At 39.0% G+C, this 16,894-nt stretch overlaps 1 protein-coding gene across 1 annotated transcript in view; it reads right to left on the bottom strand.

Moving 5' to 3' along the window:
- The window catches only part of GTF2A1 (general transcription factor IIA subunit 1), a 41,165-nt gene extending 33,762 nt beyond the window's left edge, over positions 1–7,403 (bottom strand). Inside the window, exons 1-2 of the mRNA XM_068541942.1 lie at positions 6,957–7,403; positions 2,999–3,100 (exon numbers count right to left, since the gene is read on the bottom strand). Of these exons, the coding sequence (XP_068398043.1) occupies positions 2,999–3,100; positions 6,957–6,986 (132 nt within the window). The 5' untranslated portion in view covers positions 6,987–7,403. The remainder of the gene's footprint in view (positions 1–2,998; positions 3,101–6,956) is intronic.
- Between the last annotated feature and the right edge of the window lie 9,491 nt (positions 7,404–16,894).

Raw genomic sequence — 16,894 nt, 5'->3', positions numbered from 1 at the left:
AATGACAAAGTCCTTTATAAACCTTAAAATATGAAATATTGTTAGTTTTCATTAGCAAGAATATCCAAACCTACAAGGTCTAATACAGTAGCCACTAGCCACACGTGGTGATTTAAAGTGAAATTAATTATAATTAAATAAAAATTCAGTTCTTCAGTTCCACTAACCATATTTCAAGTGTTTAATAGCCACATGTGGCTAGTGGTTACCATACTGGAGAGCACAGATATAGAACATTTTCATCACCACAGAAAGTTCTACTGCATAATGCTGGCTGTCAGACTGTTAAAACTAGGGCACATTCTGGAAATTCTAATGAGATCCTGAAGAAATTTAGTGCAGAGAATTAAAATAACTCATTTCAGTCTAACAGTTTTATATTTAAATTCAGCTACTACCCAGAATAAAAGAGTATGTCCCGTTTAAAAAACAACAAAAACATTACACTACTTTTTTCAGTTAGATTCTGGAGCAACATGTTATTAATTTGTTTAATTAAGTATTTACTGAATGCCAACCACATATGCCAGGCATTGTGGTAGAGGCTGGGGATTCAAAGTTGAATAAGTCACAATTTTTGTCATAGAAAATTACGCATTAAACAAAAAATCAGTGCATAACCTATAAAACATAGATATTACTTTTTTATACTACTTCTATACTATACTATATGTACTATATGTACTATACTATGTACATATATCTGTATATATGTGTATACATGTATAAAGTCTTATGTACTAAAAATGCAGGTGGAGCTATTTGGTCTCAAAGATAGCTCATTCTGTTTGGAAAGAACATCTTGATTCTAACTGGGACCAGTAGGAAAATATCAACAGACTCTGAAAAGCAAGAGGAGATAACAACTTGGATTGACCACTAGTCTGACCTAGCGCAAATTAAAGCCTTTGGGACTAATTTTTTGCACCTAAAAATGCCCTACCTTTTACATAAGATCACAGAACTACAAGGACAACCATTGTAAGGGTATAACATATTTGTAAAATATTCATTACATGTAACACGAAGAAATCAAAATAAGCTTATTCTCTTCTCATTCATATCCCTGAGATACTTTATGTGTTTGAGTAGTTTATATTGCTATTCTTCCAACTCATGTCTCAGAGTTGGCATTCCTTCACTTGTATTTTTAAATACCTACTCTTCACTTTCAGTAACCATTACATTTCTCACAAGGTAAATAAATATTTCCTCATCTCATTCAAACCTGTATTTTCCCTTCCTCACAGGGGCAGATTCATATTGAAAACTCTATAGAAGCTGCCCACTAATGCTGCAACATTCTAAGATGTATTTCATCGCCACAACACAGGTGAGACTGGCTTTATTTAAAATAGTAAGTTGCTAAATTGTAGCCTCCACACCTCTGTTGAATGGATAAATAAGACCACAACAAATGTTCCTTAGCGTTCATTAACTGTGATTACTTATTTATACATAGCTCTAAAGGAGCTCAATTCCCAATCTCTAAGCCAGCAGTTCTAAAACTTTTTAGTCTGAGTCCTTTATCATTTTTACAAATTAATGAGGACCTCAATGAGATTTTATGAAATTTTAAATAAGATTTTTTTTAATGTTGACATCTAAAACTAACGTATCCATTACATGTTAACATAAATACTTTCAATGAAAATAACCATATCTTCCAAAAAAATTTCGTGAGAAATGGCTTAAAAGGAAAATAGCTGGATTCTCATATCTGCTTCTGCATTCAGTTTGCTTTCGTTGATGTATATGAAGAAAATCTGCCTTCTCATAGCTAAGTAGTGGGGAAAGGAAAAAGTATTTTAAGTGATGGTTTCTTAACAGTTAGCTGCAATGTACAATCTGAAACCATATACTAATTAACTTTTCATACTCTTCGATTAAAATCCATCAATTTATCTTTCACTTTGAAGGGATTTTGCAACATCATGCATTGGTCATTTGGAAAATATGAGTTCAGTGAAGTATGCAGATATGCCAAATATTAATACATTTCATTACAGAATATCATGAATAGAATATCAAACAATTGCATGTCTTAATATCAACAATGATCTCATCTCAACCTTTACGTAAACATCTTTTTAATATTTGGTACATCAAAATGGGAAGCATGCATAAAGCCCTTCTGCTGCATATGGAACAGTTATCTCAAGGAAAAGCACTTGTGCATTTGAGTTGCAAGTTTAACTGGTCACTTTTTTCATGGAATACAACTTTTACTGGAAATATAACAAACATACTATGATTATTCAGACTTGGGCATCTGTCCAACCGCATGGACCCCCTGAAAGAGCCTGTGGGGAAGTCCACTGACCATATTTTGAGAACCACTGTTCTGAGCAGTAAGGCAAAAATATTCCATGATTTCATGAGTCATTACAGCATCAAGAAAACACAAATGCTACATAAAAGTATCTATATATTTCTGCTTAAAACCAAGTAAACAGAAGAGGCAGAAAAGCAGCTCCCAAACTAGAATACATTATAAACCAAATATTTGGCCCACATAGAGAATCGGACTCCAGAACGTGAAATTTATCAAGCACTTAATCTCCACAACATAAATACATTTTAGAATACCAGTGCATTAAGACCACAAAAAAAGGAAAAGGAAAAAAAAAACCTTACAGGAATGTCAAGTAATTAAAACATAAATGGATATTAACTGCCCATTAATAATAGCTAATACTATTGCCAGGCACTTTGCTAAACACTTTATATAGTTATTACATTTAATCCTCAAAACAAGCCTAAAAGGTAAGTACTACTAATTCTCATCTCACATATAAGGAAACTGAAATATAAGCAGTTTGCCTAAGGTCACAGGAAGAATGGATGGTAGAGCTGGGATTCAAAACCAGCACCCTTCACATAACTATACTGCTTCCTGCAACAAAGTCAAATGGTCATCATATGGAAAAATTATGGAGTATAGCTTCTGACTGAAGAGAATGTTATAAAAAAAAAAAAAAAAAGGCGGCAAACTCACAGTCTTTAGTTCCATCAGAACTTGTTCATCGACTCCATCATCCAAAAAGATGTCTCTCACATCATTAATTACATCTTCAATCACAGATCTGTATAATTTAGGCTTTAAAGGGAAAATAAAAGACTGCTGAAAAACACTGCTTTTCACATATTAAAATATGTAACATTTTCACAAATTCAAAACAAATGTTAATACAACAGTCCCTTTTCCAACTCTCTAAAACTTATTTTAGAAGATATAATTTTAAAGGTATGGCCATTCCCATAAACATCATTTGCCTTAGTTAAAATGAATTATTTGATGACTGCATATTTTAATAGAGGTTTTACGACTGTTTAATACAATTCATATACAGAAGATCATCACAGATACAAGGTCTATACAGTTTCCAGTTGTAATTTCCCATGTTGTTATAGTCAAAACACTTAATGTGTTTTGACTATATCCAACGATATAGTTTTATGGGTTGCTATGTCTGGTTTTTATTATTCCTTGCTTGGTTTAACCCGTTTTATCTCCTAACCTCATCGCTGTCTTAACAGAAACTTATGTCCTGTGATTTGCCTGGTAATAATCTGCAACCTAATAAGTATTCAAATTTAAAAATCACCTAATTTCAGTTTTTGTTACCCAGTCTGTACCTTTAAATTATACCATCAAGCTGTTCATATAACCACAATAACAGGTCTCAAAGTCTCAGAGGAACAAGACACAATGATCTCTTTTCCAGGATTTCTCTCCTACTACTGCCCAGATGATGCTATGGAATAGAATTATAAGCAGCCTCGATATTTATTTTTAAACTATTATTATTATAACTATTGTTGTTGGCATTACTTGGGGGGAAGCTTGCTTTTAGAAGGTTGCCAGAAAAATAAAATGAGAATAGATGTGAAAGCACTTTAAAAGTATAAAGTACTTTTTAAAAACCAAAAGGTAAGAGATGGAAGAACTTGCCCAACCCACATCCTATTTTTAATGGACAAAAGGAAGTTTGCTTGTCAGAGTGTAAAACCAGAGATGCCTTGCTATAAATCTTATCCATTATCACACAGAGCTAAGATCAACAGCCTTTTTAATACTTTGTCATTATTTGTGATTTATATCTTGCTTAAAAATTACTGCTTACCCAATAAAACCAAGGGTTTGCTCTCATGAGCAAACCTCAAACAGAAATAAATGTTTCATTAGCATCTCTCCCAGCAATACTGTTATCACAGGGGAAACCTCTTATGTGTCCTTGTCCAGCCAAAAATACAAATAATGAGTTCCTCTATACAACTTACCTCAACCATTAAAAACTATTTGTTCCTTTTCATTACAACCAGAAAAACAATTCATGTATCTAGGTTCTCACCTTTGCCGTTCCACTCACTCACTTGCTTTTTATTTTGCCAAATCTGCCTCTGTGAACTAAAATTATTCATGTGATTTCTGCATCTCTACAGTGCCTCCTTATGTTAGCATTCTGATTCTATATATAAGGAAAGTCTGACTATGGGTATCACCTTATCTATGGCAATTCAACTACTGAATTACAACAATACATTTATAAAGTGTTTTTTTTTAAACCAATGACCCAAGGCATTATAAAGATACAGTGTAATTTTAAATAGGTAGTATAAATCTCAAATTGACGATATAAGTTATTTTTTCAGCAAACTACATGTTGTTTTGGTGTTTCCAAAGTCAGTCATCCCTAAAAATATTCTGCTTGGATATCCACACATTTATAGGTACAATGTGCTTTCTTCTGGCACTCCCTACTTAATGAATCAATCTTGCTTTAAGATTTTGCTTTTGTGCTTTAATTAACCCACAACTTGACCACTTAATGGATTCATATGAACTATAGTTAAAGAAAGGGAAATGTGTATTCTTCATGAAGTATACGCAATTTAAAATTGTTCAAGAATTAAAAAGCGCGCAAAATACTGACGTTTTTCAAAGTATGTGAGTACATAGGCATTATTCTGAATTATTATTTAAAATACTAAATCGTACTTAAGCCAAAGTTTTTGCCTTTTATGAAATACACAGTAATTTAGGTTTGTCCTGGTTTTCAAAAACCAGATATTCCAAACTTAAAAACTCGTAAATTAAAGGGCCATTAGTGCCATTATCTAATGATTAATTCAAGGATTTCTTTCAAAAGTTTTAGTCCCTGGTACAATATTGGAAAATAAGTTGGATTAATTTCTATATTGGATATCATATTAACATCCAATGCAGCAAAAACACCGTCTACTTAGAATTTTAATTTTTTAATACCCAGTTTGCACTAAGCAAATTACTCACAATTCCCCGATCCATAAATGTACTGTAGACATAGGTCCTACGTCGAAGCTTTAGGCACTTATCTATTTCTTTGAAAAGCTTCGTATCTCAAATATTTATTATAGGAAAACATAATGAAATATTAGGAGCTATATTTCTAACATTTCCTGAATACGTGATGAACAAAATACTACCAAAATCAAATCCTCCACAGCTAACAATTAATGTAGAAAACTTTTCAGAAAAACAAAAAATTACCGACAATAATGCATGCATCTTCTGAATACAAGAACGATTAGACATCTGAGCTTAAATTCTCTTTTAAAAATAAAAATAAAATAAAAAAGGAGGGCAAGTCTATTTTCCCTTATCAAAGACCGCAAATCCCAGCTGCTGTATGAAAACAAAAACTTGGGGCTCTAAAAGCAGACCCGGTTGGGCACGAAATTACAGTGTACGGAAAGGACTTAGGAATAAACTGAGCTCTGCACGCGCCAGCCTCTCGCCTCGGGAGCACGCACCTCCCAGCCCCGCTCTCAGCAGCTCTCACTATTTAAAGCCGGATCTGGTGTTTAAATGGAGAGGCGGTGACGTAGGCCTGAAAAGCACCTTCCCATCCTGGCAGAGTCTATATTAGAGAGCGGCAATGGCTCTATATAAACAGGGCAGCCAAAGGGAGGAGGACCACAAGGCTCAGGGACTGAAAAGCAGGGTAAGCGGCCGCAGCCATGATGGATCGACCCGAGTCGTCAACGGTACGGAGCCGGGCTGCCGTGGGCTTGTCTGCATTTGGGACCGGGCAAAAAAGTGTTTTATTGTCATAATAAAAATAAGAGAGTGGGGTGGACTAGTGATCACATTTTGCGTTGGTGACTGAAAAGGTTATTTATGTGACTGCTTTTTGCAAACCTACGTGATCGCAAGTAAGAAAAAAGGGACAAACGGTGAGAAGTAGGCAAATTTCAAGGCGAAAGCGGGGCACTTTGACCACTACTGTAGGCTTTGTTTGTTTTGGTGCTTTTGCTAGTCGAAGATACGATGGGGGTTTTGCTTCCCCTTCGCCATTTTACCGATTCGGAAGGAACCGAGATAAGTGCTTTTCAACCTTCGTCCTTTTTTTTTTTTTTTTAAACATAAAATGGCCCCAGTGAAGGCTCTTTAAGCACAACCGCCAAAACGCCCAAAGTAACCCCCAAAGTAGCCATTAACCTTTCACTGCGTTAAAGTGGATCGCGGTGGGTCCTGGGGATTCGCCCAGCTCCCCAAACACGGTTTCTGTTTTGAGGCTGCTCCGGGAGCCCTTCTCCAGCCGGCGCGGCCGGGCCCGCTTCGGGGAGAAGCGGCGGCGCCCCTCCCGCCCTCCCTCCTGGCGGCCGGGGTCTGGGGCCGGGGCCGCGCGCTCGCCCCGGCCCAACCGCCCCGCGGCGGCCCCAGGCCCAGCAGGCGCCCCCGCCCTCCCCGCCGCCGCGGCCGCGAGCCTCGGCACCCCCCCGCGCCCGCCGCCCGGCGCACCGGCCCGCTCCGCCTGAGGCGGGAAGCGGCGGCGGCGGTGGCGGCGGCGGCCGCGCGGGCGGCTGAGGAGAGTCGAGGCCGGGAGTCGCGGCCGTCCCCGCCCCCGCCCGGTCCGGCCGTTGCTGCCGCCTGAACGAAGCCCCCGCCGGCCACCAAACCACGTCCTTACCACGGTGTTTGTATTTGCCGAGTTCGCCATTTCCACACACAACACAAACCAGAGGGGGGCAACCCCGAGAAAAGATAAAAACAAAAACAAACAAAAAAAGAACACCCGGAGGGTGACCCAAGCCACCGCAAAATTGGGGGGAAAAATTTTTCAAACAAAATCGGATCCTGACGGAGGAGAGGGGAGCGGTGAGAGGAGGTAGAGAAGGAGGAGAGCAGTCCTCGGAGCTAAAAACTCGAGAATCGCCCTTAAAAAAAAAAAGGCCACGACCCTTCAGGGGTCCTGGGGGGCGTTGCCCGCTCCCCACCCCGCACCAAGGAGGGGAACCACCACCGGTCGCCGCTCCCCGCGCCGCCGCTGCCGCCACCGGCTGCAGCTCCAGCCGTCCGGTCCGCCCGCTTCTCCCCTTTATATAGTGAGCCAACAAGCTGCGCGAGCCGCCGCCACCACCGCTGCCGCCGAGAGACAGGGCGGAGGGGGAGGGAGGGGCGGAAGGGGCGGGGGCAGAGGTGGGCGGGGCTGAGCGCGAGACACCGCGAGAGCCGCGTGCGCAGGCTTGCCGGGGCGGAGGCCGCCGCGCGTCGTCACGCGCAACGGAGGCTGTGGTGAGGGCGGGGCCCGGGGACTTAAGTAGTGAAGTTGGACCGCCGTCTCCTCAAGTCTCGCGTGATCACGTGGTCGGCACCCAGGCGGAAGTCTCCGGCACCTGCTTTGGGATGAGGAACTTGCTAAGTATTGCTGGAAAAAGCGTGAGTTCTGGTGACACAGGAGTCCACAGCTAGCTGGGATCGCCTCCCGTCGGGCATTTATGCGCCGTCGCGCGCTGGAGGGGATAGGAAATGCGGAAGGGGCGCTGGCTGTTGCCCCTCTAGGAATGGCCGCGGAGGAGGGCCGGTCACGTGGCCCAGCTTCCCGCCCCTGGCGCGCTCGGACTGACGGAAGTTTCAAATGCGGAGTCATGTCAGAGAATGGGCTAGACTCAGATTCCGAGTTCCGAGGCGTTGGCACCTCTTGCCTAGGATGGGCCTTTAGCTTGTGTACGAGTTCCTAAAAGGGATGAAACCTGATTTGGCCCCCCCGTAAACACATTCCAGAATTAATAACATCTGAAACCGTATGAGTTCTCTCCACCAGTAAGCTACAAAGTCTCTGGCTTTAAGTTCCCCAAAGGTCCGGCCTCTACTATCCCACGTACTTTAAATGACTTTTCAAGGTGGTGGAAATGTCACCCCACCCCACCCACCGCCAACCCGAATAACCGGGATTATGACCAAACAACTTTTCCCGGTTTTTAAAAATATTACCCAAATTCAGTGACTCCACATGGTCAGGACATACTGACATCTGAAATACTTGGCATTTGACACAGCGAGTCACATGGCCTCTCGCTGCGGAAGAGGGGCAGAGAATGTCCATGTCTTGGACTGCAACTCAACAGGCTTTTGACCTGCTCTGCCCAAGCTAATCTCGCCTTTATATCAACATTTCACGCAGAACAGAGAATGCTCTGTTTAGGAGGCAGAGCTCACAGTACCTAATTTTCTTGTCCCTAGGAATTTCCAGACACATGGAATGTAGGCTGGGCAAGTGAGGGAGTTTATCCTCGAAAGGCAAAGCAAAACAAAATGTAAAACTTCTATGCCTCTGAAACCATAGTTGAGGAATATCAGTTGCTTCTCAGTTCCCTGCACAGCTGCTTGTTTGGGAACATCAAAAGGACAAAAACAAAAAACAAAAAACAAATCATAGTGTTCTTTATGTATTATATAGAATTATGATTCCATCAACATTTGTAATTCATTTAATAGTCGGGTGACCATGAGCCAGAAAAGTTATACTAACCAATACTTTTCATTTCTTACTATTTTAAGAGGACTTGTTACCTCCTTATGTAAGTACTACTTTTTTATTTTAATAAATTTATTTATTTATTTATTTTTGGCTGCACTGGGTCTTGGTTGCTGCCTGCGGGCTTTCTCTAGTTGCCCCCAGTGGGGGCTGCTCTTCATTGCAGTGCGCGCGGCTTGTTAGGAACCAGGCTGCACAGCAGGAGGTGAGTGGCTGGCAAGCAAAGCTTCATCTGTATTTATAGCTGCTCCCCATTGCTTGCATTACCGCCTGAGCTCCACCTCCTGTCAACATTATGGTGAGTTGTATAATTATTTTATTATGTCTTACAATGTAATAATAATAGAAATAAAGTGCGCAATAAATGTAATGTGCTTGAATCATCCTGAAACCACACCCCCCCCCAGCACCGCCACCCCCCTCCCCAGTCCGTGGAAAAATTGTCTTCCATGAAACTGGTCCCTGGTGCCAAAAAGTTTGGGGACTGCTGTTTTGGAGAATACAGAAGTTGAGAGGAAAGATCTTATATCTCAAACTTGCTGATCCTAATGGAAGTCTTATTGTAAAGCATACTGCATAATTACAGCATTCATTCAAGATATAAAAAGCACTGATATATTTCAGTCCTACCAAATAAAATTATAATCAGGTTTCACCTAATTTTTATTTGAAGTATAGTTGATTTACAATATTGTGTTAGTTTCAGGTGTCCAGCAAAGTGATTCAGTTATATATATGTAATTTTTTTGAGACTTTTTCCATTATGGGTATTACAAGGTATTGAATATAGTTCCTTGTGCTATACAGTAAATCCTTGTTGCTTATCTATTTTATGCATAGTAGTTTGTATCTGTTAATTCCATACTACTAATTTATCTCTCCACCCTCCCTTAGGTCTTCTGCCCATTTTTTTTTTGAAGAATTAGTTGAGAATGACTGGGGTTAGTTTTATTTATTTATTTATTTTTGGCTGTGTTGGATCTTCGTTTCTGTGCAAGGGCTTTCTCTAGTTGCGGCGAGCGGGGGCCACTCTTCATGGCGGTGCGCGGGCCTCTCACTGTCGTGGCCTCTCGTTGCGGAGCACAGGCTCCAGACGCGCAGGCTCAGTAGCTGTGGTTCACAGGCCCAGTTGCTCCACGGCATGTGGGATCCTCCCAGACCAGGGCTCGAACCCGTGTCCCCTGCATTGGCAGGCCTTCTGCCCAATTTTTTATTGGATTGTTTGTTTTCTCGATATTGAGTTATATGAGCTGTTTGTGTATTTTGGATATTAACTCCTTGTTGATCGCATTGTTTGCAAATCTTTTCTCCCATTTCATAGGTTGTCTTTTCATTTTGTTGATGGTTTCCTTTGCTGTGTAAAAGCTTTTAAGTTTGATCAAGTTCCGTTGCTTATTTCGGCTTTTATTTCTTCTGCCTTGGGAGATTGATCTAAGAAAATATTGTTACTATTTATGTTCGAGAATGTTTTGCCTATGTTCTCTTCTATGAGTTTTATGGTGGCATGTCTTATAGTTAGGTCTTTAAACCATTTTGAGTTTATTTTTGTATATGGTGTGAGGGAGTGTTACAATTTCATTGATTTACATGTAGCTGTTCTGCTTGCCCAACACCACTTGAAGAGACTGTCCTTTCTGCATTGTATATTCTTTTATATTCTTTGTTGTGGATTAATAGGTGTGTGGGTTTATTTCTGGGCTGTCTATTCTGTTTCATTGATTTGTCTGTTTTTTCTGCCAGTACCATGCTGTTTTGATTACTATAGCTTTGTAGTATTGTCTGAAGTCTGGAAGGGTTATGTCTTCAACTTTATACTTTTTCCTCAGGATTGTTTTGGCAATTCTGGGTCTTTTGTCATTCCATGTAAATTTTAGGATTATTTTTTCTAGTTCTGTGAAAAATATCTTGGGTATTTTGATAGTGATTGCATTAGATCTGTAGATTGCTTTGGGTAGTATGGCCATTTTAACAATATTAATTCTTCCAATCCAAGAGCATGGGATATCTTTTCATTTCTCTGAATCATCTTTTTTTTTTAAATTAATTTAATTTATTTATTTATTTTTGGCTGCACTGGGTCTTCGTTGCTGTGCGGGCTTTCTCTAGTTGTGACGAGTGGGGGCTGCTTTTTGTTGCGTTGCGCGGGCTTCTCATTGCAGTGTCTTGTCTTGTTGTGGAGCACGGGCTCTAGGCGCACGGGCTTCAGTAGTTGTGGCATGCGGGCTCAGTAGCTGTGACTCATGGGCTCTAGAGCACAGGCTCAGTAGTTGTGGCGCATGAGCTTAGTTGCTCGGCAGCATGTGGGATCTTCCTGGAGCAGGGCTTGAACCTGTGTCCCCTGCATTGGCAGGTGGATTTTTAACCACTGCTCCACCAGGGAAGCCCTCTCTGAATCATCTTAAGTTTGTTTTATCAATGTCTTATACTTTTAATGTATAGCTACTTCCTTGGTTAGGTTTATTCCTAAATGTTTTTTTGATGTGATTTTAAACAGGATTGTTTTCTTACTTTTTCTGATGTTTTATTGTTAGTGTAAAGAAATGCAACTGATTTCTGTATATTAATCTTGTATCTTGCTACCTTGCTGAATTCATTTATTACTTCTAATAGTTTTTGTGTGGAGATTTTAGGGTTCTCTAGAGTATCATGTTTTCTGCAAATAGTGACAGTTTTACCTCTTCCCTTCTAATTTGGATGCCTTTTATTTCTTTTTCTTGTCTGATTGCTGTGTCTAGGTCTTCCAATATTATGTTGAATAGAAGTAGTGAGAATGGGCATCCTTGTCTTGTTCCTGAATTTAGTAGGAAGGCTTTCAGCTTTTCATCATTGAATATTATGTTGGCTGTGGGTTTGTCATAAATAGCTTTTATTATGTTGAGATATGTTACCTCTGTACCCACTTCGATGAGAGTTTTTATCATGAATGGATGTTGAATTTTGTCAGACGCTTTTTCTATGCTGTTGAGATAATCATGTGGTTTTTGTCTTTCCTTTTGTTAATGTGGTGTATCACATTGATTGAATTGCATATGTTGAACCATCCTGGTAACCCTGGAATAAATCCCACTTAATCATGGTGTATGATCCTTTCTGTGTATTGTTGAATTAGGTTTGCTAATATTTGTTGAGGATTTTCACATCTATATTCATCAAACATATCCTGTAATTTTTTTTTTTTGTAGTGTCATTGTCTGGTTTTGGTATCAGAGTGATGGTGGCTTCATAGAATGAATTTGGGAGTGTTCCTTCCTTTTCAATTTTTTGGAATAGTTTGAGAATGCTAGGTATAAGTTCTTCTTTATTTGGCAGAATTCCCCAGTGAAGATGCCTGGTCCTGGACTTCTGTTTGCAGAGGGTTTTTTTGTTTTTTTGTTTTTGCTTTTGCAGATTCTATTTCACTTGTAGTAATCAGTCTGTTCAAATTATGTTTCTTCTTGACTCAGTTTTGGCAAGCTGTATGTTTCTAGAAACTTGTCCGTTTCTTATAGGTTGTCCAATTTGTTGGCATATAACTATAGTATTCTTTTATGATTTTTTATGTATCTATGGTATGAGCTGTTATTTCTCCTCTTTTCTTATTTTCTTTATTTGGGTCCTCTCTCTTTTCTTCTTGGTGAGCCTGGCTAGAGGTTTGTTGATTTTGTTTATCCTTTCAAAAAAAGAAAGGTTTTATTGATCTTTTCTGTTTTTTAATCTCTGTTTTATTTATTTCCTGTCTGATCTTTATTATTTCCTTCATTCTGCTGACTTTATGTTTTCTTTGTTCTTCTTTTTCTAATTCTTCTAGGTGGTAGATTATAAAACAAAGTTAACTTTTGAAAAGAAATCCCAAAATTGAAAATAAAATGAAGCAAATTAACCTAACAGTGTATTCCATAACACACAAAGAGGAACTTTTCCAAGTGACTTTAAAACACAGTCATTAAACTATATATATCTGTAGTAGGATATTCTCTAAGGACAAAAATATGAAAAGTTTTTTTCACTGCTCTCAATATTTTTATTTGTGGTGGTAATGTTGTATATGTATTTTTTTTTTTTAAAGGTGATCATGAGAGTGTCAGTGCTTTTATCCAATTTATAGTAAGGATACCATTAAATCTTTAAAGTGTGGGGGGTTTTTTTGTTGTTGTTGTTGCTTTTAATTTTTATTTATTTATTTATGGCTGTGCTGGGTCTTCGTTTCTGTGCGAGGGCCTTCTCCAGTTGCGGCAAGCGGGGGCCACTCCTCATCGTGGTGCGCGGGCCTCTCACCATCGCAGCCTCTCTTGTTGCGGAGCACAGGCTCCAGACGCGCGGGCTCAGTAACTGTGGCTCACGGGCCTAGCTGCTCCACGGCATGTGGGATCCTCCCGGACCAGGGCTCGAACCTGTATCCCCTGCACCGGCAGGCAGACTCTCAACCACTGCGCCACCAAGGAAGCCCCTTTTTTTTTTTTTGAATGTGATATGTGGGATAAAGAAGATGAGTAATTATATGATCTAATTATACCATCCCAGTCATTGTTGAGAAGCAGGATTCCCAACATAGGAGAAATGAAATTCAGGTTTAAGACAGAAGAGGATAAATGAAAATTCTGTAGTCCTGAATTTAAATTAGAAGTGTCATCGTGTATTTTGTCTTAAATATTTCTCCCTGGCTCTGAAAAGTCCTAGAAACAATAGCCAACCCATTAGCAATGTGTATACCTAGTATCTAGATTATGGTACTTTAAGACCAGTGCTCCTTGGAGAAATATCTTATTTTGATTCTAGGTCAAAAGCAGGAAATGTCTTTTTTTTTTTTTTAAGCAACAAAAACCCAAACTCAATACATTTTAACTTATAAAATATATTGAATACATAGTTCTGAAAAAGTCTGAACACCTCACTGGTGATCAGCCCAGTATCTGTGAGCACTACTAGCTCCCGGATTACGATCTTGAAGTACCATTTTCCACTAAAAGGAATTAGAGCTCCTTGGAAATATTTCTCACTCCAGGACTGGGGCAAGAAACATATTAATTTAAACCAAATGAATTGCCTATTATTGCCCTACCTAATACAAAATGAATCTAGAATATATTTTCATATAGATAGCATGAAAGTATATTAGTGTCCTAGAGCTGTTGTAACAAAGTATCACAAACTGGGTGACTTAAAACAGCAGAAATTTATTGCCTCATAGTTCTGGGAGCTGTAAGTCTGAAATCAAGGTGTCAGCAGGGCCCTGCTCTTGTCTGACACTATGGGTAGAATCTTTCCTTGCCTCTTCCTAGCCTCTGGTGGTGGCCAGCAACCCTTGGAATTCCTTGCCTTGGGTCGCATCACTCCAATCTCTGTCTCCATCTTCACATAGCATTTTCCCTGTGTCTTTACATTGTTTTCCTTCAGTGCATGTCTATCTCTGGGTCCAAATTTCCCCTTTTTATAAGGATACCAATCATATTGGATTAAGGCTTATCCTAATGACCTCATTTTAGCTTGATTGCCTCTGTTAAGACACTATTTCTAAATAAGGTCACTTTCTAAGGTACTGGGGGTTAGGATTTCAACATATCTCTTTGGGAGGAGGTAATTCAACTCATAACAGAAGATATCAAAGACTCCTAGTGTCATGTCAAAAGAATTTAGAGCCAACGTGAAGAGGCTCCCACTGGCCAAAGATGAGACACTTTGAGTATCAATAGGATTGTACTTGCAGCAAGTTGAATTGCATCAAATATTTAAATCCATTAATTTATAATGCTGCTAAAAAACAAAACATGAAAATTCTGATTGGTCGCCATTGGAGAATGGTAGGGAAACAACTCATCATTTTGAAGATTGGTAAATAAAGAAATATAATCAAGCATTTCCAGCCTTTCCTACATGAATTGTACCAAGTATCAAATAGTAGATGTAGTGGTTTGAATGGTAGCCCCCCAAAAGATACGTCCATGTTCTAATCCTCAGAAACTGTAAATGTTATTTGGAAAAAGGGTCTCTGCAGGTATAATTAAGTTAAGGATTTTGTGATGAGATCTTTACTGTGTTAGGCCCTAAATTTATTGACAAGTGTCTTTATAAGAGACACGGAGGTGAACAAACTGAAGAGGAAGAGGAAATGTAACCATAGTGGAAGAAATTAGAGCAATGCAGCAACAAGGAATGCCAACAGCCACCAGAAGTTGGAAGAGGCAAAGAACAGATTCTCCCTTAGAGAATCTGGAGGGAGTATGGCCCTGCCAACATTTTTGTTTTGGACTTCTGGCCTCCAGAACTATGAGAGAATAAATTTCTGTTGTTGTTAAGCTACCACATTTGTGGTTATTTATTACAAAAGCCTCAGAAAACTAATACAGTAGATAAGAGGAAGTTTCTCTTTAAAGAAGTATTACAGCTAATAAGTGAATGAGGAATAATAGAATATCACCATTTTGCAACCTCTAATGAATTAAGAGATGGAGGTGTTAAGCACTGACATCTGCCAACATCATAAAAAAAGAAATAAAATACCCAGGTATTATGTGCTTCTTGATGAAGAACATGCTACCACCTGTAAGGTAGTCTTACCCACACTCCCACCCCAAAATATATACCCTGAATGTGATCAAGCTTCTATATCCAACTAACAATGTACAAAAAATACACAGGTTGCAGGGACATTTTCAACTATGTATTAGAAATGCAGTCAGCAAAATCCAGACTCTGGGAAGCCACAGGATAAATGATGTAATTTCTCCAACAAACAAATTCAGAAAGAGAGAGGAACCTACAGAGAAAGACACTTGAAAGACATATCAGTCAATCACAATATATGGAACTTACTTAGATCCTAATTCAAATAAACTGTAAAAGAAAGATGACAATTATGAGACAATTGGAAATTCAAACGCTTACTGGATATATGATGAAATTAAAGAATTATTGAATTAAATGAAATTTTCCATTAAAAAATTAAAAATAAGCCAATGAATCCTTATTTACAATCAGTAACAGTTCTTTATCCATACAGCTTGTCTTCCGGTGGAAAGACCGTTGGTATTCCCAAGAAGGCCTGGTAGGTATTGTGTTATAAATGTAATTAATATTAAGCATTGTGTTTAATTACATGGGTTTCCTCTTTCTCTGATTCTTACATCTCAGCTACATATGCCTTGATTTACAAGTTGAACAGCTGTGATTTGGGACAGTTAAAAATGGTGAAAAGTAAGGTGCTTGCTCAGATGTTTTTATAAAAATATTCTTCTAATGGCCAAGTTATCTTTGATTTACCTACCAACTTTACCTTCTTACTCATATATCTTTAACTTGATAGAGGCTTCTGATATGAACGATAATTCCACACAGACAATTTTCTAATAAAATATATCATAGTAGATAAATTAAATCTGAGTTCATCTACAAACTTTATCTTAGAGAATTATTACAGAAACTGGAACTAGATGGCTCAATTTCAGTTCTTCTCCAGAACCTACCTTCCTCTGATAGTAAAGGTAGTATTGATTATGAAAGGGAGGTGGCAGAAAGATTATTGTAGCTTCCAGGCCATGATGGAAGTAAGGAATTTGCATAAATACTGAGGGCTGGTCTTTGATTTAACAAGGGTTTCTGGGAGAAAATCAGGAGGTGCAGTTCAAATACCTCCTTGAGAACAAGGATCTGCATTAATGTAGGATGGTTCTTCGAAGTAAGGAGATAGCAACTAGGGAAAAAGAAAGGATGTTTAAACAGGGAAAACGGAGATTTAAAAAAGAAGAGGAATTTGCCATTTTGTGTTCCCTGCCAAGTTGAGAAGCAATAATAATTATAATGGACTTAGTCTAAAAAATTTAATCACAAGGTACCTCCTTTAAAACTTGTAACAGTCCAATGAGACGAGTAATATTATCCCTTTGTTATGGATAGGAAACTGAGACTCAGGTTAAGCAGTGTCTTGCCCAAGGTTATATTGCTGTTTACTCATGAAATTGTAGAGCTCCAGGTTCAAGGCTCTTTCCACCTGTCTTAGAAATAAGAAGCTATCAATCCAGGAGGATGTGAAGGTTTTGAATCAAATTATGTTGGTCCTTAAGCTTGTCAAATATATGTTAATTATATATGTGTTAAACTTCATTTGGGAGAAGAAA

The sequence above is a fragment of the Eschrichtius robustus genome, chromosome 1 (assembly GCF_028021215.1).
Source record: "Eschrichtius robustus isolate mEscRob2 chromosome 1, mEscRob2.pri, whole genome shotgun sequence".
Lineage (NCBI taxonomy): Eukaryota > Metazoa > Chordata > Mammalia > Artiodactyla > Eschrichtiidae > Eschrichtius > Eschrichtius robustus.
This window is presented reverse-complemented; position numbering and strand designations above follow the sequence as displayed.